Source organism: Vipera berus (genome assembly GCF_964194415.1).
Source record: "Vipera berus genome assembly, chromosome: 1".
Lineage (NCBI taxonomy): Eukaryota > Metazoa > Chordata > Lepidosauria > Squamata > Viperidae > Vipera > Vipera berus.
In genome coordinates this window covers 102,690,137-102,714,163 of record NC_138202.1, presented here as the reverse complement: position 1 = coordinate 102,714,163, position 24,027 = coordinate 102,690,137, and the positions used below count along the sequence as shown (strand labels likewise).

At 37.2% G+C, this 24,027-nt stretch overlaps 1 protein-coding gene across 1 annotated transcript in view; it reads right to left on the bottom strand.

Moving 5' to 3' along the window:
- INSC (INSC spindle orientation adaptor protein) overlaps positions 1-24,027 on the bottom strand; it is a gene marked incomplete at both ends in the record, with an annotated part of 89,755 nt that overhangs the window by 6,386 nt on the left and 59,342 nt on the right. The window contains 2 exons of the mRNA XM_081325774.1: positions 15,454-15,632; positions 21,369-21,540. Coding sequence (XP_081181900.1) covers positions 15,454-15,632; positions 21,369-21,540 — 351 coding nt within the window. The remainder of the gene's footprint in view (positions 1-15,453; positions 15,633-21,368; positions 21,541-24,027) is intronic.

Here is a 24,027-nt window from a genome sequence, read left to right as displayed (position 1 = left end):
ATATGGCAGTTTTAATTACGCAATTATGACAATCATTTTAACTTTGCTTATCCTGTGCAGGTGCTCCTGGTTCATACAACATATAAATATGTTGTATATGAGCAACATATAAATATGAAAAAAATCTATGCAACTGAAGAAATTACTGTATTTTTTAACTGTTTTGTTTTTAGTAGTTGAATCCTGTTGCCTAAGATGGAAGACATTCTTATCCGAAACTTTATGAATAGAAAAGGGAGGAACATCTTTTGCTAATTTCTCTTCAATTTCTTCCACTTCCCCCTAAACTAGCTTCCCATTGAGGAATCTTGTGAAATGTCATAGAATTGCATAGAGACTAGAGAAGACAAAGAGGATTAAAAAACTGATGTCCTTCCAGCTTCCATTCATGGAGACCTTTCTTGAAGAACCTGCCAGGAATAAAAGAACAATACTAACCCAAGAACCAGAGAATGTGGCCTTCTGGATTCTTTTCAGTGCCCACTGCATTGACACATTAAATAAATTATAAATATTGTTACAAAGGCATTATTATACATTAAAAAAGCTAAGGCCTAGTCTAAAGAAAAGAAGAAACAGGGGTGACATGATAGCAGTATTCCAGTATTTGAGGTGCTGCCACAAAGACAAGAGGTCCCATTGTTCTCCAAAGCACCAGAGGGCAGGACAAGAAACAAGAGTTGGAAACTGAACAAAAAGAGAAGCAACCTGGAATTAAGGGAAACTTCCTGTCAGTGAGGACAATTAACCAGTAGAACAGCTTGCCTCCAGAAATCATGGGCGCTCCATCACTGGAGATTTTTAAGGAGAGGCTAGACAATAACTTGTCTGAGATGGTATAGGTTCTCCTGCTTAAGTGGGGGGCTGGACTAGAAGACCTCCAAGGTCCCTTCCAGCTCTATTCTATTCTAATTCCAATAATCAAAGAGAGATAAATACCAATATGCTGCTGTAGATAAACTGTTCACAAGATGTCTATGGAGATTCTCAGTCATCCAGGTCATGGTTGTCCCAAGGGTGCTTTTTCAAGAGGCAACTGGACTTCCTTGTTTTTCTTTGAAGATGTTTTGCTTCTCATCCAAGAAGCTTCTTCAGCTCTGACTGGACGATGAGGAATGGAAGGATTTATATTTATATTACATCCAATCAGAGCTGAAGAAAGTTCTTGGATGAGAAGCAAAAAGGCTACTAAGAAAAACAAGAAAGTCCAGTTGCCTCTTGAAAAAGCACCTTTGGGATGGGTTCAACCAAACCATCCTCAGTAATAGAAACAATATACCAAAGACAAGTTGTCTTTCCTTTGGTTTCCTTTCCCATTGCTTCCTTCCTAGGACTGAGAGAAATATATGTATGATGTATCAAAAGTCAGGCCCCATAAACTAATCCCAATATGTTTTATTAGTTAATTGTTCTTTTTTCCAGAGAAGTTGTTACTGTACTTAGGGAGGTTCAAAGGTGTCTCAATTTAAATGGTTTATTTAATCTACATTAGCCCATTCCTTTTCCTTAATATAATTTATTCTTTTTTTATATATAAGAGTTTCTATTAAATTTTTCTAGGGTTAGGAAGAGGATATGACCAGGGTAAGGATCAGGATTTGGAATGGGGTTAGGATCGGGATTAGGGTAGGAACGGGGTTGGGAACAACATTGGGGTTGCCCCCCAATAACATTTTCAAGCTTTATCAAACAGACTATTGTCCGGGTACATATGTTCAATTAAGACTAATTAATATAACGGTAAATAGCTATAATATATATGCTAAAAGATAATCATATACAGTATCAATTAGTCAATACATATCGTTCTCCTTACTAATATATATTCAAAATAACATATCACATTCATTTCTTGCTAGTTCGTTTTCCTAACCATTGGTAAAATTTATCCCATGTTTTAAAATAAATTGAATCATCTTTCTCTTTAATCTCTAATGTTAATCTGTCCATTTCTGCACATTCTAACATTTTCTTGATTAAAATCTCCTCACTTGGTAGGTTTTCATTTTTCCAGTATTGGGCAAATGCTATTCTCGCTGCTGTCAATACATGCAATATTAGATACTCATTCTCCTTCTCATACTTAGCTCCTAATATTCCTAACAAAAACAGTTCTGGTTTAAATTCAACCTGTATTTTAGTCATCTTTTCCAACCATGTATGTATCTTAAGCCAGAACTTTTTCGCTTTAGGGCATACACATCAGATATGATAGTAGGTACCTGGCCTTTGTTTACATTTCCAGCAATTATTTTTAAGTATTTTTAAACATTTTAGCTAATCTTACTGGTGTCATATACCATCTATAAAACATTTTATACAAATTTTATTTATATGAAGCTGCTTTAGTCAATTTAATATTTCTATCCCATAATTTTTGCCAGTCTTCCAAATCTATAGAATATCCAAAGATTTTTGCCCATGTTATCATTGTATCTTTTACTTGTTCTTCTTCCATCTTCAAGTTTAGCAGAAATCTGTAAAGTTTCTTAATCAGGTTTTCTTCTGTTTTTAATAATATTTGATCAAATTCTGTCTGTTCTTTAAAAAATCCCATTGTCTTTGCATCTTTTCTATATCTTGTTTGAATTTGTAAATATGGCCACCATGCTAAGTCAATACCTTGTTGATGTAAGTCTTGTCTGTCTTTCAATTTTCCTTCCTTATCTAGAATATCTTTATAGGTAATGACTTTGTCATAAGTTAATTAAATCTGGGTAAGAAAAAGCTTCCATTGTTGAAAGCCACTTAGGTAGTGTAATATAGATGTTCTGCTTTATTTTTTCCCATTCTAAAAGAAGTACATTCCTTATAAAGTGATTTTGAAAGTATCTATGTATTTTACTTTTCTCGTACCATAGAAAGGCATGCCAAACAATTTGTAGGTCATGCTCCTCTAGGTATAATAGTCTTTTATTTATCACCGTAATCCATTCTTTAAGCCATGGTAAAATGGCTGCTTGATAATATAGTCTCCAGTCCAGGAGTCCAAATCCTCCACTATTTTTAGCTTCTTGTAACATTTTCACTTTAATTCATGCTTTCTTCCCTTGCCAGATAAATCTCAATATTGTTGCATTACTGTAGGTCATCAAAGAAAACCTTTCCCAGTTTTACAGGGATCATTTGAAATAGGAAGGGTACTTTCAGTAAAATATTCATTTTAACTGTAGCAATTCTTCCTAACAGCGACAGGTGAAGATTTTTCCACTTTTCCAAGTCCAGTTTTATTTGTTTCAACAATCTTTCATAGTTATCTTCTTTTAATGTTATACATCTTGCTGTTAGGTGAATTCCTAGATACTTAACTTTTTTAATTATCTGTAGGTTTGTCTTTTCTGTAAGCTGAGTTTTATGTTTGTCTGTTAGGTTTTTTGTTAATACTTTAGTCTTATCTCTATTTATTTTCAAACCTGCCAATTCTCCAAACGTTTCTATTTTCTCTAACAGTTTAGTATCTGTTTCAAATGGCTCCTCCAAAATAAAAACCAAGTCATCTGCAAAGGCTTGTAATTTATATTTTTGTTCTTTTATCTCCAATCTTTTAATTTCTATGTCTTGTCTAATATTTCTGGTCAATGCTTCCAATGTTAATATAAATAGCAGTGGGGATAATGGACACCCCTGCCTTGTACCTTTTTCGATATCAAAGTTTTCTGTATAGTCTCCGTTTAGGATTATTCTAGCCGTTTGTTTATGGTAAATTACTTGAATTGCATTTATAAAGTTTTTGCCGAAATCCATTGCCATCAACTTCTGGAACATAAGTTGCCAGTTTAAGTTGTCAAAAGTGTTTTGCGCATCGAGAAATATTAATGCCATCTGTTTCCCTGGATGATTTTCATAGTACTCTAACACATCCAAAATCATTCTTGTTTTTTATCTGTCTTTTAGCTAAAAAGCCATTTTGATCTGTGTGTATGAATTCAGTCAGGAATTTCTTAATTCTTTCTGCCATTATCGAAGCAAAAATTTTATAGGCCACATTTAATAATGATATTGGTCTATAGTTGTTTATATGTGTCAGATCAGTATCTTCTTTTTTATATATACAAGTTTTATTGATTTTTTAATATTTACATATACATGTATTTGTGAAACAATATGGTGGTTGGGTAGTTAAAATAAGAAATGACCAGTTGTAAATAGTTCAGGTTACATCAACAGAGATGCCCTCTCTAATTCCCCTAGTTATTACATAGTCAAAATAAGCAAGTTAGTACACTTCTAGTCGTAACCTAGTCAATTAATAAAATTCAAAATATATTTTCACTAATACATATCAATATCCTGTTTTTAAATTTTATCTAATTGCAATAGGATATTCTAGAATAGCTTATAGTATATAGGAAAAAGCTTAATTTTGGGGTAATCCACAATTTCCTATTTCAGTAAAGAATAATTCTTTTGTCTACAAAACTTACATTGTTCATTACATTCTTATATTTTACCATTAAAGTCTAGTTTTCATCTTAAGAAATCACCAGTTATTAGAAATATATTTTTTGTCTTAACCGTTCAACAATTATTAAAATACTATCTTTTATATATAAAATTCTAGATTCTATACTATAGTTCAAAAGTAACCACTGAATATTCTTTAAGTCATCTTGACCGTAAATCAATTATTAAAATGCTATCTTTTAATATGTCATTACAAGTTCTATAATATAGTTCGGAGTTATAGTCTAAAAGCTTACTTTTGTTTTCCTTTACAGATCTAAAAGCTAAATGCAAAATCAGTTATATTTTTTAGAGATTCCCCTTAATCCATAGAAAGATATTTTTATAGTCTATCTTTAGGAATCCCAAAAGAGAAACAAGTTCAGTTTTTTAAATCTAACTATTGCCTTCCTTTTGTGCCAATCATGCTTCCCTCTTGGCATCTTTAAATTCTCAAATGTATCTTCCTTTCTTCCTATACCCCTTATTTGAATCCAGGGAGTGTATCCAAATGTCAGTTTTGCAAGGAAGATGTCCTCTTTGTAACCATTGTATTTTTGCTTTGATAATTCAGTTTTTGATGGTTGATATAATATCGTTGTCATTAAATCAGTCAAATCTTTTTGTTCTTCCAATTCTATCTGGGTTAGGTAGAAAGTAGTAGCTGGTATTATTGTTGTCATTTCATTAATTGAATTCTCAATATAGTGTAATTGAAGGCCTTTAGTGTCTTCACTCTTGATGTTGCTTTCTTCAGGTGCTGTTGCTTTTTTGCTTGTAAGTTTTGTAGTTGCCATTAAAGTTTGGACTTTAAGGTTTTCTGTAGGTTGCTTTTGTTGTTCTTTGAAATCTCCTATTTTAGTGTTAGTTTCCACTTCTATTTGGTTTTGAATTATCTTTTCCTCATTTAAAGTCAAAATTTGATTTGGTGGCTTTACGTTGTCAGATTTTTTTTGCAGTTTGGCTTTAATTTGCTCTGTCATTGACAAAATCATGTCTAGTATCAGTTTATAATAAAGTGGTGGGATGTATTCATCCATTTTGTTGTTGTTTACATTTAAATCTTCCATGGAGGCTGTTTTAATAGTAGTCAAAGATTTTCCACCTCCTGAAGAGTTGTATTCAGTGCCAGGTGTTCCCACACTTATCTTTAAGCATAGTGCCAAGGACAGCTCTGTTATTCAGTCAGCTCTCACAACAGAAAAAGGAAATTTACTTGCTGTACCAAGTTTTGCGACAAGATATCGTCAATAACATACAGTATAACATGCAATGTAAGAATTTTCTTTTCTTTTTTTTCCAAATTAATATAGAACTTTTGTAGGATTAGTCCAATTTTTTTCCTTAATTCACAGCTTAGAGAGAAGATAGGACAGTGGATCCCCAGCAACAAATAGAAGCTTTTTAGTAAATACAGATGAAATTGTTTAATTTCTTTGCTGAATTAATTTTCTTTTGTAGCTTTGAGGCTTTAAGATTTGTTTCCAAAGTAGATATTTGCTGTTTTCTCAAAAAATGGGGAAGGAGATTTTTAGGAAAGTCCCACAGGAAAATGGTTAAGGGAATATGAAAGGTAAAAGTTCACCCAGGTCCTCCAGATTGCTTCTTAGTGCCAGGTAGTGCTTTTGGCTTTCGGCAGGGAGAGGCTTAGTGATCGACCATCTTTATGGCAGGTCTCTTCATGCCAAAGGAGATGATCCCGGATTCCAGTGATTGCAGGGAAGTTCTCCTCTTGGTAATCGCCCCTCCAGGGCAATTTTTGACCCTTTTCAGGGTCCTCCAAAAAAGAAAGAAACAGATGGCAGGAAGCAGACTGTTCCTGTACATCCGGAAGTGCCACGTGCGTGAACCAGAAGCCTGAGATCAGTATCTTTTTTAGCTATCAAAGTGATGTTAGCTTCAGTCCACGACTTTGGTATTTTAGTCTCCGTGAGGATTCATTGCACAGTTCTTTCAACCTTGGACCTAATACATCTTGTAATGCTACATAACATTCTGCAGGAAGTCCATCTGGCCCCGGAGTCTTATCTTTCTTTTTTCTTTTTATGGCTTCATTAATCTCCATCACTGATATTTTCCCATTTAATATATTTCTGATATTCTCCAGGATTGTGGAACTGTAATTCTCCTTTTGAGTCTTGTAGCTTATTTATCATTCTTTTTTCTTTTTCTTTCTTCAGTCTATATGCTAACCATCTCCCCGGCTTATTGGCATTTTCAAAAAAGTTCTGTTTAGACTGTTTAATCTGTTGTCCATTATGTCCATCTCAGCCAGGTTAAATTTATCTCCATTTGTTTCTTGAGGATTTTCTTTTGTGGGTCTATTTGTAATTCTAATTCCAATTTTTTAAGTTCTTCTCTCAGCTTCAACTGTAATCGTGTTTTTTTTCCTTATTCTTTTTAGAGGTGTAATTTATGGCCAACCCTCTAAAATATGCTTTAGCCGTATCCCATACATTTTGGAGTGATGTTTCTTCTTTCTTATTTGTTTTTTTTAAAAAATCCATTTCCTTTGTTGCTAGTTGTAAAAATTCTTTTTCTTTCAATATAGATTTATTGAGAGACCATCTCAATTTTTTCTTAATTCCTTTCCAAGTCATTTTTATTGGGTTGTGATCTGCCCAAACATTAGTTTCTGTCTCCACCTCTTGTATTATCATTTTAAAGTCAAAAGATGTCCATATCATATCAATTCTAGACCATGACTTATGCCTATTTGAATAGAAGGTATATTGTGGTTTTTCTGAATTTCTCTCTCTCCATATGTCTTGAATACACAATTCTTCTCTCATTTTTGAAAATGCTTTAGGTAGTATATTTCCTCCTTTTCTTCTTTGTCTCTGGCTTTTGTAGTCCAGAGTCGCATCTACTATTGCATTAAAATTATGCAAAGATTTGGGTAATTTAACGCCAATATTTTCTTGTGCAATTGCTCTTCCTTAACATTAGGCACATATATTGCTACCAACAATATCTGTTTTTGATCCATCATGATTTCCACCATTAATATTCTCCCCCTTCATCTACATAAATTTGTTTGGGATTCATCTTTTCTTTAATATAAAGGGCTATTCCCTTTTTCTTTTGAGATGCGAGTGTAAAAAAAGTTTACCCATTTTTGGTTGTTCTGGGATTTTAAAGTATTGTCTCTTAATATGTGTCTCTTGGAGGCAAATTATATCCATTTTTAATTTCTGTACCCTTGTAAAAAAATTCTCCTTTTTAAAGGAGAGTTCAGTCCATTTATAATTATTGATAAACTTCCAATCTCCTCCATAATTTTCAATTATATCTCAGTCTCAGTCTTCTAGTTGATCTAATCTGTCTCTGGTCTCTTGGTCTTGCATCTTCTTCTAAGCATGTGTTTTTATCTTAATATAATTTATTCTTATTCATATATGAAATATATAGCTTGTCTTTCTTTCACCGCCATTATTTGATATACCTGGCACACCACTCCTCCTATTTTCCTTAGAACAAAAACTGTGTAAAGTAGGTTAGTAGTGAGAAAATGATTTTCCAAAGTAATCCATTGAGCTTCCATGCCTGAGGATGGACTTGAGTATGTGTGTCCCTGGACCTACTTTAACATTACTGTACTAACTATCCCAAATTCTCCTCCTTCAGTCTTCGTATGTAACTTTGGGTCAGTTTTTGACTCTTAGTGACTACCTTGACTGGTTCCTGAAGTTTTCTTGGCAAGTTTTCTTGGAAGTGATTTGCCCTTGCCTACTCCCTAATTCCAAGAAACAGGGATTGGCCCAAAGTCACCCAGCAGATTTTCTGCCTAAGGTATGACTAGAACTCTCCGTCTCCCAGTTTCTAGCTTGATGCCTTAACTACTACATCATACTGGCTCCTCATCAGTCTAAGTCTTCCTTTAATTGAAACTACCAACATGAGATATGACAGTCTCCAGTGTCCAAATATTCCCATAATAAATTACTTGGCAATCCTAGACTTGCCTATTGTTCCAATTTCAAAATACCTTGATCTAGGAACCCACTTTACCCTCAATTAATTCCTTAGAATTTTTTTATCAATTTGTTGGAATGTTTAAGCATTCATTGTGCTTGAGGGTCATTAGTTTTTTTTTGTCAGTCACAGTACATTCAAAAACCTCTGATTAATCTACTCTTTGCACCCTGAAATGTTCTGCTTCATTCAGGGTTGGGCTTTTCTGTGAAACAAATAAGCAATGATAATACAATAGGTGTACAAGAATAATTTTAGTGAATGATAAGCAGAAGTATAAACTTTTAGCAACCAGGTCTCCAAGCAACCATATTATAAGTTTTAGTGTCCAGAATAATAAAAAAAAATACAATGTCTTTTCTGCAGCAAGAAGACAGACGCTTGCAGAGATTTCTTTTGCTTTTAGCTGATACTGCCCATAAAAAGATTATCTTTCAAAGGGTTTGCAAAGACAGGAGGAAGCAGCTATGGCATGGAGAAAATTAAGCAAAAGAAAAATTAAACAAATAGACAAGGGATATGAGAAGAAGCATAAAAGAGTGAAGATATATCAGAAAAGCATTTGAAAATGAAAAGAGTGCTCTTTTTCCTTAGAAGTGCACAAGCAGAAAACTGAAGAAAAAGACTTAAATGTGGGAAATAAGAACTTAGCAGAATTGAAAATGATAGTATTTAAGGTCTCTGAGAGAAAGAATGAGAAAAGGGAAGAAAGTGCAGGAAACAGTGAAGAAAAGCATTTGGAAATCGAAAAAGTAATGGGATTTTCTTTCATCCTTACAATCCCTCTTTTTAAAGAACTACCCCAGTTTTCTGGTGGTCAGCAAATTACCCTGTAGAGTATTATGTTAATTAATTTTTTAATATTCATAGGAAAACAGTTTTTGTGCACTTTTATTATGATTGCTGATGTGAGTAAAAAAAAGAATCCTAAAACAAAAAATATAGCATCATCTCATTAGGTGGCAAAGTACCTATACATGAAAGTGCGAATAGTCATTCATGATGACCTAAGATATGGTATGAAACACATTCATTTTCTTTTACTTCATTTAATGGTAGAGATTTGCATTGTTGTGACTTGGTTGCCAAGGACTATGAGAGACCATTATTTGCATCTAGAAATAGCTGAACTTTGCTTCCATAGTTCCATTAGAGAGAGAGAGAGAGAGAGAGAGATTCAATTAACTGCTTTTATCAATGCAATGGATTCTATCAACAAAGCAGGGAAAAGGGGAATTCCCCCCTTCCTCTAATGCTCCTCTTGAACTCTACAAATCTGTATGAGTGGATGAGAATATTTCAGAGATGAAGAGAAGGGAAAGTCCTACAGCACAAAGGAAAAGCCACTCCTGGCCTTAGATTTATCTAAGAAAGACAAAGCTTTCTTTTTAAGGAGGAAAAAAAGCCATTTATTTGCTTGATGATCTTTCCTCACAGCAAATAAAGATAGGGAATTGATGATCTCACTAAAGATTGTTGTTGTTGAGTCATCTCCAACACTTCGTGACTCCATAGCACACTAGGCTTCTCTGTCCTCCACTCTCTTTCTGAGTCTGCCCAAACTCATGCCCATTGCTTCAATGAAACTGTCTAACCATCTCTGTTATGTTCTGTCCCGATAAATTATTAGTTATAGTCACAATTTGAGTTTGCTTATCCAAGACGCTTTCTAGTTTTTTCTAGTCCACAATTTTTTTTTAAAGGAATAAAGTTCTAGTTGAGGTCCAATTCATTTTTTCAATGTTTCTTTTTAAACCCCTGGAGGTTCAATTGCCGCTGTTTCTGAAGGGAGGGTTGAAATCCACCCTCCCTCTCTGCAGGGGGGAAAGTGCTTAGCAGCTTATTTAGGTGGCAAGAAGAAGATTGGAGTATAAGAGAGGTTGATCTTACCCGGTCTCTTCCACGCTGCTTTAATATTGCCTGGTGATAAGTGTGACTTAGGCTGTCTGCAGCCTAGTGACTGGCCGTATTGCTATGGCCGGTCTTTAGTCCGCCAGTTCGAAGGGAATGCAGGCACTAACGGGAGAGTTGCAGCTCCCCCATGTTTCTGCAAAAGCCCCTTCTTGCTGGTCGCCCCTCCAGGGTGACTCTTTGGCCCTTTTAGGACCCCCCAGTGATGCAAAACTGGACGTGGAAGACGAGAGCCGTCCTCCAAGCGTCCATAATGGCAGCATTGGCAAACCAGAAGCCTGAAACTGTCTAACCATTTCATCTTCTGCTGTCTTCTTCTCCTTCTCCTTTTGCCTTCAATTTTTCTCTTCAGAGTCTTTTCCAGTGAGTCTTCTCTTCTCATTTGGTGGTCAAAGTGTTTGAGTTTCAGCTTCAGTATCTGTCCTTCCAAAGAACAGTCAGATTTGATTTCCTTTATGACTAACTAATTTTATCTCCTTACAGTCCAAGGGACTCTTGAGAGTTTTCTCCAAGATCACTAAAGATATCTAAGGGTAAAATAATCAGACTCTACTTAGCTATTCCTTGAAGAGTCCTCTGTAAAACTGTATATATGCATTCATATATATGAAAATGTGAACAAAGGAAGAATCCAGTTCTTATATCTGGAAGCTTCTTATATGTTTGTAAACAAAACAGTTGGTGGCATCTAAAGATACAAACAAGGAACCAATTGATATACTACACTAATTAGAATAAGAAGGTGGATTCAACATTGCAAGGGTTGATAAAAGCCAACCCTCCAAACTCTTTCCTGCATTTATTTTTATATCCATTATGAACTGGTGTACCACTTTTTAATTTCTTAAGTATTTTTGAGAAATTTAATTACACAATTCATCATCTTCAGCTCTGTTAACAGAGACAAACTGATTACCTCATTTCTTACTCTGTTCCTGAAGTTGTTTTTTAAATGTAAGTCCAGTCACTTTGTAAATGACTGTCACACATGCCAGGATATATTATTATGCAAAGCATTCAAGAGAAATAACAAAAAAGAACTTCAGCCATGCAGTGACGTTTGCAAAACAAAACTAAACAAAAAAAGAGTATTGTTTCTGGACATAATTCAAGCTCTTAGTCTCCAAATGTCATATATTGATTGGGAACTGAAATAAATAAGGGATTGTTAATAAAGATGCTGACTGTTATATGAATGAATCTTTTTATGGAGGTTGTTCCTCTAAAGCATCCCAACACAGGGAAAACCCAGCACCATAATCTCTTCTTCTCTTTCTCTTTCTCTTTCTCCTTTCTCCTTTCTCTTTCTTCTTCTTCTTCTCCTCCTTCTCTCTCTCTGTCTCTCTCACTCACTCTCTCTCTCTCTCACACACACACACACACACATCATCATCATGCAGAAATTTACAAAATGATTTAGTATATGAAATAGAAACTATTTGCTTCCAGCCCTACTGCAATTGGGACTGAGGAGAGTGACATCTTACCAAGTAGAAGAAGCAATATGAAGAAGCAACATGATTCTGACCCAGAACTTCAGATTACATTAAAGCCTCAACTGACAGTCCCAATGTCTATGGAGATTCTCAGTCATCCAGGTCATAGTTATCCCAAAGGTGCTTTTTCATGAAGCAACTGGAGTTCTTTGTTTTTCTTTGAAGACATTTCACTTCTCATCCAAGAATGGGAAATGGACGGATTTATACTCCTTGCAGACAGCTGATCATTTGCATTCTTTTAGAGAGTCATTGAGACCACCTGGAAGATTACCTGTGTTGTCAGGATCACCGGAGTAATGCAAATGGGTGTGGAGCCTTCTTGGAACTGCTGAAAGGACTGTGTTGCAAATTGGAGATAGATTATGTTGTATCCCTGCCCCTCTGTTGAGAAAGGGTTGTTCAATACACAGATGGCCTCTTTGACCCTCTTTCAAATCAGCTGTCTTCGCTGTCCAAAATGTGGACTTTTTTGTCTTCAAAAGTGCAGCCTTTGTCTTTTAAATGCAGATGGACTGCTAAACCTTGTCCTGATGGGTTTGTTCTCCTATGTTGTGCCATGCCTTTATGAAGTTGTTCCTGGATGAGAAGCAAAACATCTTCAAAGAAAAACAAGAAAGTCCAGTTGCCTCATGACAAAAAAAAAAACCTTTGGGATCTCTTGGTAACTAGATTCTTACAAGAGGTGGAAGAAGCAATGCCAAGAAAGAAGTACTGTTACTTCTCTTTACTACGAGTAGTAGGTATACCTTGCTTGAGGAAGCAGATTGAAAGAATGCCTTCACTCAAAGCATTGTCCTAGTTTCATGTCTGCCTAAGAAGGACACATAGAAATAAATTGGCTTGACTTCATCCAAGGTTGTGGAACCTCTGGACTTCAGATATCCTTGCACAATAACTCATCACTGTCAAGTTGACTGATACCAAAGGACCTCCACCCTTGTCCTAATCAATACTTGGATGAGAAATTAAATAAAAGAATATATAATGATTCTGTTATTGAACCAGAATAAGAAATAGAAACAGTTTGTAGAGAATATTCTTAGCTCAGGTTGTAGATTTAGGCAGAGTTTTGTCCTTTGAGCTTCAGTGTTTGTTTATATAGGTTCTGGGTGGTCGGTTGGACTGGTTGAATCACAGAGCTATTGAATCACAAGACTGAATCACAAAGCTGGTTGATTGACAAGGCTGACTTAGAACCAGCATACAAACCAATAAGGAAGTGGATCATCCAACCCACCAATTGATGACCACTCCTGCACCAACTGAATTTTGCACTTCACAACAACCAGTCAGAAGTCACAAGATCAGAACCAATCTTGTAAATCATTTGGCCTTGTGATTCAGTCAGTCTTGTGATTCAACCAATCACAAAACCAACCGACCACCTAGGACCTATATAAACAAACAAGACACTTCACACCCCAAAAATCCCACTGAAGATGTTACCTAGTTTGGTAACAAAACATCTGGGAGCCAAGTAGCGAACTCAGAGGACAAACCTCCGCCTATATAGAAATAGTTTACTAGGTAAATCTGATCAATAAAAAGACAGGTAGATCATATATGAAATAGCATTTCTAAGAAATTTTCCATTAATATGGATTTTTTTCCCATAACATGGTCAAATATTAACAGATTTTTAGAACTCTAGTAGGTTTTTCTTCTGGTTGGCTTTTGGGATTATCCTTTATAGAATTGTGACAGAAAACTAGATTCCAATACAGAGTGCTTGAGTTTTAATACCTAGAACAGGGTTCACCAACCTTAGCAACTTTAAGACCTGTGGACTTCAACTCCCAGAATTCCACAGGACTTAAAGTTGCCAAGGTTGGGAAACCCTGACCTAGAATTTTAAAGGCTATAATAAATGAGTAAATGTGAGGAAGAGCAGTCAAGAAAGAAAAAGCAAAGAAATATAAGCAAAATTAATTTAAATCCAAACATGTTTTACTTGTGGATTAAAGTGAGAAGTTAGACTACCCATCTGATTTAACCATTATAAAGTGCTGCCTAAAATGAATATGATTTTTTGAGATTTTAACACAGCCAGCAAAGATGTAAGAAAAGGAGCAAAATCAAAATAATGTATTTTCTGTTAGAAAAATGAATTTATTTAAATTTATCATCTTTGTAGGAGCAAATACTATTTTTAAGAAATACTGAATAACTTCTGATCTCAATTAAATTATCCCTCTTCCATTTTTGGCATGATGACTCATTGGATAAAAATGTCATTTCAATCTACTTGCTCTTTTAATCATTCCTAATTTACAGTATATTTGGAGCTTGCCATAGCCAATCCATCCATTTTACTGAGTGGGGCAATTTGGTCAATCTAAGAGAACACTTTCTATTTAAAAATATTCTGACCATTATCAGAATGGTATATATATATATATATATATATATTAATTTAATTCCATTTATATCCCGCCCTTCTCCGAAGACTCAGGGCAGCTTACAAGCTTAGCAGTAGCCACCATATACACTCCACCTTCTCACAGAACAGAAAGATACATATATTATTCTATGTCATGCCACTGTGGACAAGGTTTACATGAGTTCCCAAAAAGGGGCTTACAAGAGAGAGAAATTTCTTTATTTTTGCACAGCATATGTCCTGTTTTTGGTTATACTGACCACCAGGATGCACCATGTTATCAGTTTCATAACTGGGAATTTCTGCCCATGTCTTATGATTCCCAATAAGGATGAAGACTAATATTATTTTAATTATTTTTCAGTTGATTTATTTTCTTTCCTGGGCTATAACCTTTCAAACTAATAGCACCATGGCATTATTTAAAGGTGCTTACTTCTAAATAGATTTCCAGAATTGTTACTGAGGTTATTACATCATCACAAGCAATGCTATGTTACCCACGAAGCTGGCTTTGCATGAGAACATCTTTAATAAATGCTACAATAAGAAGACAAAGCCATGAAAGAGAATTCCAAAATTCTGGGGACATCAGCACTGATAAACTGATCGTAATGGTTAGTGAATGAACAGGACAGCAAGATAATAATATAATAATAATAATAAGTTGGAAGGGACCTTGGAGGTCATCTAGTCCAACCCCCTGGTCAGGCAGGAAACCCTATACCATTTCAGACAAGTGGCTGGCCAGTCTCTTCTTAAAAACTTCCAGTGTTGGAAGCTGTTATTTCAAATTTCTTGGGCATATCCTGTTCAGAAGATTTTTGTCCATTAAATCCAAAGTTGGTTACACCAGGGGTCACCAACCTGTGGCTTGCAGCCCATTAGTGGACTGTGAGGTGAGTGCAGCCGGGCCACGGAAACAGTCGGTGAGCTTGTGAATGAGCATCCTCACTTGGCTATCAGTGGGTGAAGGTGTGCATGTGTGCTCCATTTGTGTGAGCAGCACGTGTGTATGCATGCCACTGAAGCAAATGGAGTTGTGTATGTGTGCGCTTGCCAGTCACTCCCGCAGGACCATCCCATACTGGTCCGCAAAGCCAGAAACATTCGGGAACTCTGGGCTATATTGAGATTTTTTAAATCAACGGTATTCTGGACTCTTTTCCACATCTATATTTTTTTTCCTTCTACTATGACAGCCATTCATGTTAATTTCTCTGGACATATGTTAAATATGCTTACCTGATCTCGAGAATAGGAACTGTCTACTTTCTGTTTGTCAGAACAAGCTGCAATAAGAATATTCATCGCATCAAGCTGAAGCAACATCTCACAGGCCTTTGAGTCCAAGAATGTAATATTGGCAAGTGCAGCTGAAGCCAATAGGAAAACTTCCCCAGAGGCAGCCTCTTGGCACAGTTCTAGACATTAGAAAACCTAATTAAAATATTAAATTAAAACCAGTCCATTTATTTAACAGAATAATAGAATGTCAGAGTTAGAAGGGATCTTGGAATCTTCTAGTCCACCGCCTTCTCAAGCAGGAAACCCTGTACTATTTCAGAAAAATGGTTGTCCAATTTGTTCTTAAAAACTTCCGGTGATGCAGAACCCACAGTTTCTGGAAGCAACTCGTTCCATGGATAAATTGTCCTAACTGTCAAGAAACTTCTCCTTAGTTCTAGCTTGGTTCTCTCCTTGATTAGTTTCCATCCATGTTTTGTTTGCTTGCATGTTCTAAAACATTTTATGGCTGTGAGGGAAGATCCTTGAACAACTGTTTATTTCAAATAAAAATGCACAATACAAATGTGGTTGTAGCATAGAGTTTGGCTGTAGATGATAGATTGGGTTGCTAGATGAAATGTACCGGTCTGCACAGATAAATTAATTGATTCACGAGAGTATATAATTTTACAGTATATCTTACTATCATTACAGCTATATATTTAATCTAAGACTGTGCTGTATAACTTTTCCTTTCCTGCTGAAGACCTCTTAAAATGCTGCAGACAGAGAGCTGTTATTATAACCTTCTAAGTGTCTTTTAATTTCTGTACACATCTATTTTAACTAACGTCTGGCTCACCCAGCAATTTGATTTGCTTATGGTTCTGGAATTAAGTAAATCAGAACAGTAATTCAATTACTTAGATATAAATATTATAGAGAAATTAGAGATTCATTAGAGGGAAGATTCCCTATTGCAGTCTCTTCTTTCTAAATGTGCTTAGGTATAGCTGGACCTGAATGTAAAAAGCAGATGTTTTAATGGTAATAACAGATAACTCTCTACTTCTTAATCATAATTCTAACAGCAGAACCTCATCTTCCAACATGATAGTAAGTCAGGTGCTTAAACCACGACTGTTTTCCTAGTTTGAAATATGAAGACAGGTGAACACTTGGGGTGCATCATGGAACTTCTTGAGCAACTTCAACATTATTTTCTTCCCTGGTTATTTCTTCTATATTTTGGAAGAGCTTTTTTTTCTCAGGTAAAATATTTCAAGTAAAAGCCTTTGGCATTACCAGTTACCTGTTTCTTTTTATTGTAAATAAATGGTGGTTCTACTTGATTGATAGACCATAGATTTCCACACTGGCAACATTTTTTTAGCATAACATTCTTAATAAAAATAGATGGGGGATAGCCTGTAACTACTTGCAGGACTGTTATGCAAGGGGAAGAATGCATCAGATGTTTGAGTTATTTTTTTCAGCATTCCACCAGGGTGGACATTTTATATTTAATGTTAACAATATATTTGTTATTTGTTGTTGTACACAAATTTATTATTATTATTATTCTATATGTTGTTTTGTTATTTTGTTGTAGTTGATTTTTTTCTTCTATTTTGCATTTTAACTTTAGAGATAATTAAATAAAAATTGTTTTTTTTTTAAAAAACATTTTCTTCCCTGTTGATTTCTTCTATATTTTGGCAGGGCTTTTTTTTCAGGTAAAACGTTGCTTTTTGCATAAGCAAGCATATTTGAAACCTTCTTACTGTCTATAAAGTATCCACTGGATGGCAATTTTTGCCAGAAAGTGTGCCACAAATTTTGTGGCATCATTAATATCATTTATGTGATGCTGATTGCAACACTGTAGAGGGCATCCAGAAGCCAAGAGGAATTGAACTGATTTAAATTCATTTGAGAGCAGAAACTAATGTCCACCATGAGAAAAAAAAAGAAAGAAAGATATGACCTCTCAATTTCCCTTCTAACAATCATATAATTTCATTGCCTCCAATTTTGGAGTTTTATTATTACAAGAATAAAAGGGGGAGTTTGCAAAGCATGTGGGTGGTTGATTTGGTCATGATCCAAATATTGGGCAAGCCATCCACAGAAGAAAAAGTGACTTTGGACTTGATGTACTGTAAATATAATCTGCTTCCAATCAATTTTGACAGAAAAAAACATACCGTAGTATTAAAAATGAGTCTACTCTAGGTGGCTTACAATAATAATAATAAATAATAAATAATAATAATAATAATAAGAATAAGAATAAGAATAAGAATAAGAATAAGAATAAGAATAAGAATAAGAATAAGAATAATTTATTTTATTATTTATTTATTTGATTTATATACCGCCCTTCTCCCGAAGGACTCAGGGCAGTGTACAGGGCAATAAAAATAAGTATACAGGATACAAGATTTAAAGTTAAATGTTTGTGCCCAATGTAGTAAGTTAGTTAAAAACAATGTTAAAACCCCAAACCCATCAGACCAGGCCGGCTTGTTCGAATATATAATAATAATAATAATAATAATAATAATAATAATAATAATAATAATAATAATAATAAAAAATGATGATGATGATGATGATGATGATGATGATGATGATGATGATGATGAAAATAAAAATGAAAGGAGTGTAAACAGAAGTAAAATATTAATACAATAAAATAAACAATGAAAAAAGGAATACAACGAGAATACCTCAATATGAGAACTGAAAAGATGGATGGGTGGAAATATTATCATATTATTATATATAGAATACATATGGGCATATATAAAAAAGAAAGAAAGAAAGAAAGAAAGAAAGAAAGAAAGAAAGAAAGAAAGAAAGAAAGAAAGAAAGAAAGAAAGAAAGGCATCACATCACTTTAACTCTGAATCTGTTATCTTTGAGAAAAAGGCATCATAGCCAAATACACACAGAAAACCACACTTAGAATACTGCATCCAGTTTTGGTCACCATATTATAAAAAAATGTTGAGACTCTGGAAAGAGTGCAGAAAAGAGCTGTAAAGATTGTTGGAGGGCTGGAGACTAAAACATATGAAGAATGGTTACAGGAATTGGGTAAGTCGCTGAATCAGGAGGTGAGGGAGGAACCCTTGCAGGGTCATGCCGAGGAGTTTAACCAGCATCTGTCGGACAAAATCGCTCGGATTCGGACCGGTCTGGACTCTGACTGGGCAGAGTCTGTCGAGCAGGACGCGGGCGGTCTTGTCGATATCACCTGGGAGGAGTTTGATTCTGTGACTCTGGAGGAAGTGGACAGGATCATGGGGAGGCTGAGCACCACCACATGTTTATTGGACCCGTGCCCTTCCTGGCTGGTCTATGCAGCCCGGGAGAGGACACGCAGCTGGTTCCAGGCAGTTATATCGGCTTCTCTGAGTGAGGGTAGCTTCCCTGCCGTCTTGAAAGAGGCGGTGGTGAGGCCTCTCCTCAAGAAGCCTGCCTTGGACCCAGCTGTATTGAACAACTTTCGTCCTGTCTCCAACCTTCGCTTTCTTGCGAAGGTTGTTGAGAGTGTGGTGGCACATCAGCTCCCTCTGGTCCTGGATGAAGCGGATTATCTAGACCCGTACCAATCGGGTTTCAGGCCCGGGTACAGCACGGAGACGGCATTGGTCGCGCTGGTGAATGATCTCTGGAGGGCTCGGGACAGGGGGCATTCCTCTGTTCTGGTCCTATTAGACCTCTCAGCGGCTTTCGATACCATCGACCATGGTATCTTGCTGCGGCGTCTCAGGGGATTGGGAGTGGGAGGCACGGTTTTACAGTGGTTCTCCTCCTATCTCCAGGGACGTTCGCAATCGGTGTTGGCAGGAGGGCAGAGGTCGACCGCGAGGTCTCTCATTTGTGGAGTTCCTCAGGGGTCGGTCCTCTCGCCTCTCCTGTTCAACATCTATATGAAACCGCTGGGTGAGATCATTCGTGGTTTTGGAGTTGGGTATCATCAGTATGCTGATGATACCCAGCTTTTCCTTTCGACCCCAAACCACCCCAGTGATGCCCTCAACGTGATGTCCCGCTGCCTGGAGGCGGTTCGGGTCTGGATGGAGAGGAACAGACTTCAACTCAACCCCGACAAGACCGAGTGGCTTTGCATACCTTCATCCCGGGTTTATTCGGACATTCCACCTCTCGCTATGGGGGGTGAACTATTACCCCCCGTAGATAGGGCTCGCAACTTGGGAGTCCTCCTAGATTCACGGCTCACCCTGGAAGACCACATAGGAGCTGTGACTAGGGGGGCTTTCGCCCAGGTTCGCCTGGTGCGCCAGTTGCGGCCCTATCTAAGCCGGGATGATCTATGCACGGTCACTCATGCGCTCGTGACCTCTCGACTAGACTACTGCAACGCTCTCTACATGGGGCTGCCCTTGAGGACCACCCGGAAGCTCCAACTGGTACAGAATGCAGCCGCAAGAGTTGTGTTGGGAGTCTCCCGATACTCCCACGTTACACCTCTGCTCCGTGAGCTGCATTGGTTACCAGTTGCCTTCTGGGTGAGATTCAAGGTACTAGTAATGGTATTCAAAGCCCTACATGGCAGGGGTCCGGAGTACCTGAGGGAACACCTGCTGCCGGCATCGACTTCCCTCCGCCCTGTGCGTTCCCACAGAGAGGGCCTCCTCAGGGTGCCACCGGTCAGAGAATGTCGATTGGTGGCCCCCAGGGGGAGATCCTTCTCTGTGGGCGCCCCAGAGCTCTGGAACCAGCTACCGGTTGAGCTCCGGACGGCGCCTGACCTTCGCTCCTTTCGCCGCGAGCTAAAAACATACTTTTTTGAACAAGCTGGCCTGGCCTGATGAGGGGATTGGGGGGGGGGGGTTTGCTACTGTTTTTTATTAGGTTTTAATGATGTATTTTAGTATGTGGGCATTTATTTAATCTCGTTTTAACTTTTGTAATTTGTATTTTTATTCTTGCCCTGTTCACCGCCCTGAGTCCTTCGGGAGAAGGGCGGTATAGAAATAGTATTAAATAAATAAATAAATAAATAAATAAATAAATAAATAAATAAATAAGTCTAGTCTAGTGAAAAGAAGGTCTAGGGGGCAACATAATAGCAGTGTTCCAATATTTGAGGGGTTGCCACAAAGAAGAGGGGTCAATCTATTTTCCAAAGCACCAGAAGGCAAGACAAGAAACAATGGACAGAAACTAGTCAAGGAGAGAAGCAACCTAGAACTAAGGAGAAACTTCCTAATGGTGAGAACAATTAACCAGTGGAATGGCTTGCCTACAGAAGTTGTGGGTGGTCCATCATTGGAAGCTTTTAAGAAGAGACTGGACAGCCTCTTGTCTGGAATGGTATAGGGTCTCCTGCTTGAGGAGGGGGTTGGACTAGAAGACTTCCAAGGTCCCTTTCCACTCTGTTATTCCGTTAAGATAGAAGTTAAGGAACAATGAAATAAGGTCTTTGATTAAAAACAGTTCTTCACCCCTTTCCTTTCCTAAACAATCTGAGAGTAGGATATTTGAAATTTCTCCTAATCTGTAAAAATATTCCTGCTAAGAGTCAGTCTGTCAATCCAGACAGGCTCTCTAAAACAAAAATATAGGAAACTGCCAGCAGGAAAAAATAACCCAGTGGTCCATTGAGCCCTTTGAGAGTTTTTTCTTGTTGTTGTTGTTTTCTTTTTAATTTATTAATTTGTTATTTTAACTTTTTTATTTTTTTTCAGATTATAGACATGTGTTTATCTCAAGCATGTTTAAACTCAATTACAGATGATTGACTGACCCAGAAAAGTGAGAAAAACGACAAGAGTTGAAAGAAAGATTACACGATTAACATATCACACATAGCATGTGGTAATTAGTCTAAAAATTCCCAAAGCCTTCTGCATCTTAACAACATTCAAACATGAAATTTCCATGGATATACATACTGAGAAGCGCGGTGACAATTTCTTCCATGTTCTCAAGAAAGCTGTTGAGATGCTGAGTGGAAGTGAGCTGAGGAGATGTGATCTGAGCTATTACTGCGGCTGCTTCAGCATGAGTAGCCTGGGAATGTACACCATCTGTAAGAATGTCAGCCAAACATAGTATTCCATCAACCTAAGGAGAGAAGGAGGGAAAAAAGTGTTACAACATATTTTTGCAAAGCAACCTTGGTATGACAAGGGTTATTAAGAATTATTTGAGTTGAAGGTAGCAGTCCTATTTGAAAGCTAGTCAGGTAAAAAAAAACCAGAAAGCCCCTATTTTTTATCTATCCCTGTGTAAAATGTACACAGTCAAGACCCTTTATTATAGGAGTGGATACATAAGTAAAACAACATTCACAGTCTTTTAGTCTGGGTTTACCACTCAGTGGTACTGGACATTTTGTGAGTGGCAGTATTACATGCTTATTCTATCATTTTTAGCAGTATGAGAGAGACAGCATTGGTTGCCCTTTTGGATTATCTCTCTCTGGAGCAGGATAGGGATAGTACATCTGTCCTTGCTCTTCCTGACTTCTAAGTAGCCTTTGATACCATCAACCATGAATTGGCTCTGTGGGTAGGGAATGGGCAGCACAGTATTGCACTGATTCATTTTCTTTCTATGGTCAGGGTTGCCTGGGAGCCCTGAGCCATACTATGTAGGCTTTTGAAGGATTCAGTACTCTCTATGTAACATCTATATCACGGGTGTCAAACTCGCTGTGTCATGTGACATGTTGCGACATATTGCGACTTTTTTTGCACTGCCGCAGCTGAGGTGGGTGCGGCCTCTGAATGATGCAACTGGTCCGCAGGCCAGCAGTTTGACACCCCTGATCTATATATGGAGTCACTGGATGAGATCATCCATCACCACGGAGTGAAGTTCGATCAATGTACAGATGATACCCAGTTATACATCTCTGCTCTTGGCAAATTAAGCAATGCTGTTGATATCTTGTCACAGTGTCTACAAACTATGATGGTCTAGATGAGGAACAATAGGCTTCAGCTGAATCCCAACAAGACTGAGTAGCTCTGGGGTTTGGGGCCTTCTGGATCTGGAACTTTAACATCTTTGGTACTGGATGAAATTGCACTATCCCAGATAGATTGTGTACAATCTGGGGTTGTTGGTTTTTTTCCAAATTCATAACTCCTGCTTGAGGAGCAGCAAGTAATGGCTAGGAGGGCCTTTGAAAAACTTCATGGTTTTGTCCATTGTATCCTTCCTGGGCCATAAGGATCTACTAACTGTCATTTATGCCTTGGTCCTCTCTAGAATGGATTACTGTAGTGCACTCTACATGGGGTTACTCCTACATCCAGAAGCTCAACTGGTGAGCCTGCAACTGTACAGACAATTATGTGTGTGCTGCCACCACGTGGCTGTTCTTGGGAAATTATAATATGTTAATTGGCTCTGCCAGTACCTTTTCCCTTTGTAATGTATTTCCTATCCTGCTCATGATGCTGTACTAGGATCCACCCCTTCTGGGTTGGACTTCCCCCTTCTCCTTGTTCCCTTGTGTTCCATCCTCCATTGTAACATCTGAACACAAGCCATGCGGACAGTAATCCTGTTACTGTCTTTTGACCTTAAAGTACCATCCAGACTTCACCTGACCACACCTTCTCTGCTGTAATATTCTTCTACATGCAAAATAAAGGTATTTCAGATGAACCAGGTACTTTACGAGTTCACTATCTGGAAAGGGCCATTAAATGTGGCTAAATTTGCTTAAACAGACCAGCGCAAGTGTCTTAACAAGGAATTAAATCACGATCACAATGAGCTTGATCCAGAATAGTCAATAGACAGTAACAGGATTACTGTCCGCATGGCTTGTGTTCAGATGTTACAATGGAGGATGGAACACAAGGGAACAAGGAGAAGGGGGAAGTCCAACCCAGCATCATGAGCAGGATAGGAAATACATCACAAAGGGAAAAGGTACTGGCAGACCCAATTAACATATTATAATTTCCCAAGAACAACCACGTGGTGGCAGCAAAATGTGCTCCCTAGCATGGCACACATTACACCTCTGTTACTCAAGCTTCATGGGCTGACAGTTCGATTCTGGGTGCAATTCAAGGCACTGATTTTTAACTTTAATGTCTTACATGGCCTGGGACTAGATTATATGAGGGATTATCTCTTCTCAGTTTCGTGCCCCCTTCCCATCAGGTCAAGTAGAAGGGTTATGCTCCAAATCCTGCCTCTTAAGGAGTACTATCTGATGGGATCCAGGACATGCACTTTTTCTTCTATGGCCCCCGAGGTAAGGATTAGTGCCATCCTTGCTAGCCTTACAGAAAGCCCTGAGTATGTGAGTTTTTCCATCAAACTTAAGCCTGCAAGGGTCATTTTGTTGTTTTTCATGTTTCTCACGTCTTTATTTTTTATTTTTGTTTTTATTTTTGCTTGATGTTTCCTGAATTGTTATATAGTTTTAATTATTGTTCCGTTTATAAGGGTCAAGAATCACATTTTGTAAGGTATGTGGGATGCTACATAAATTTTCTAAATAAATAAAATATCCCAGAAGTCAGTATTCTCCCTAAAATTAAATTATAAAGAAGAAGAGTTTTCCTTTCAGGATATCAAAAAGTA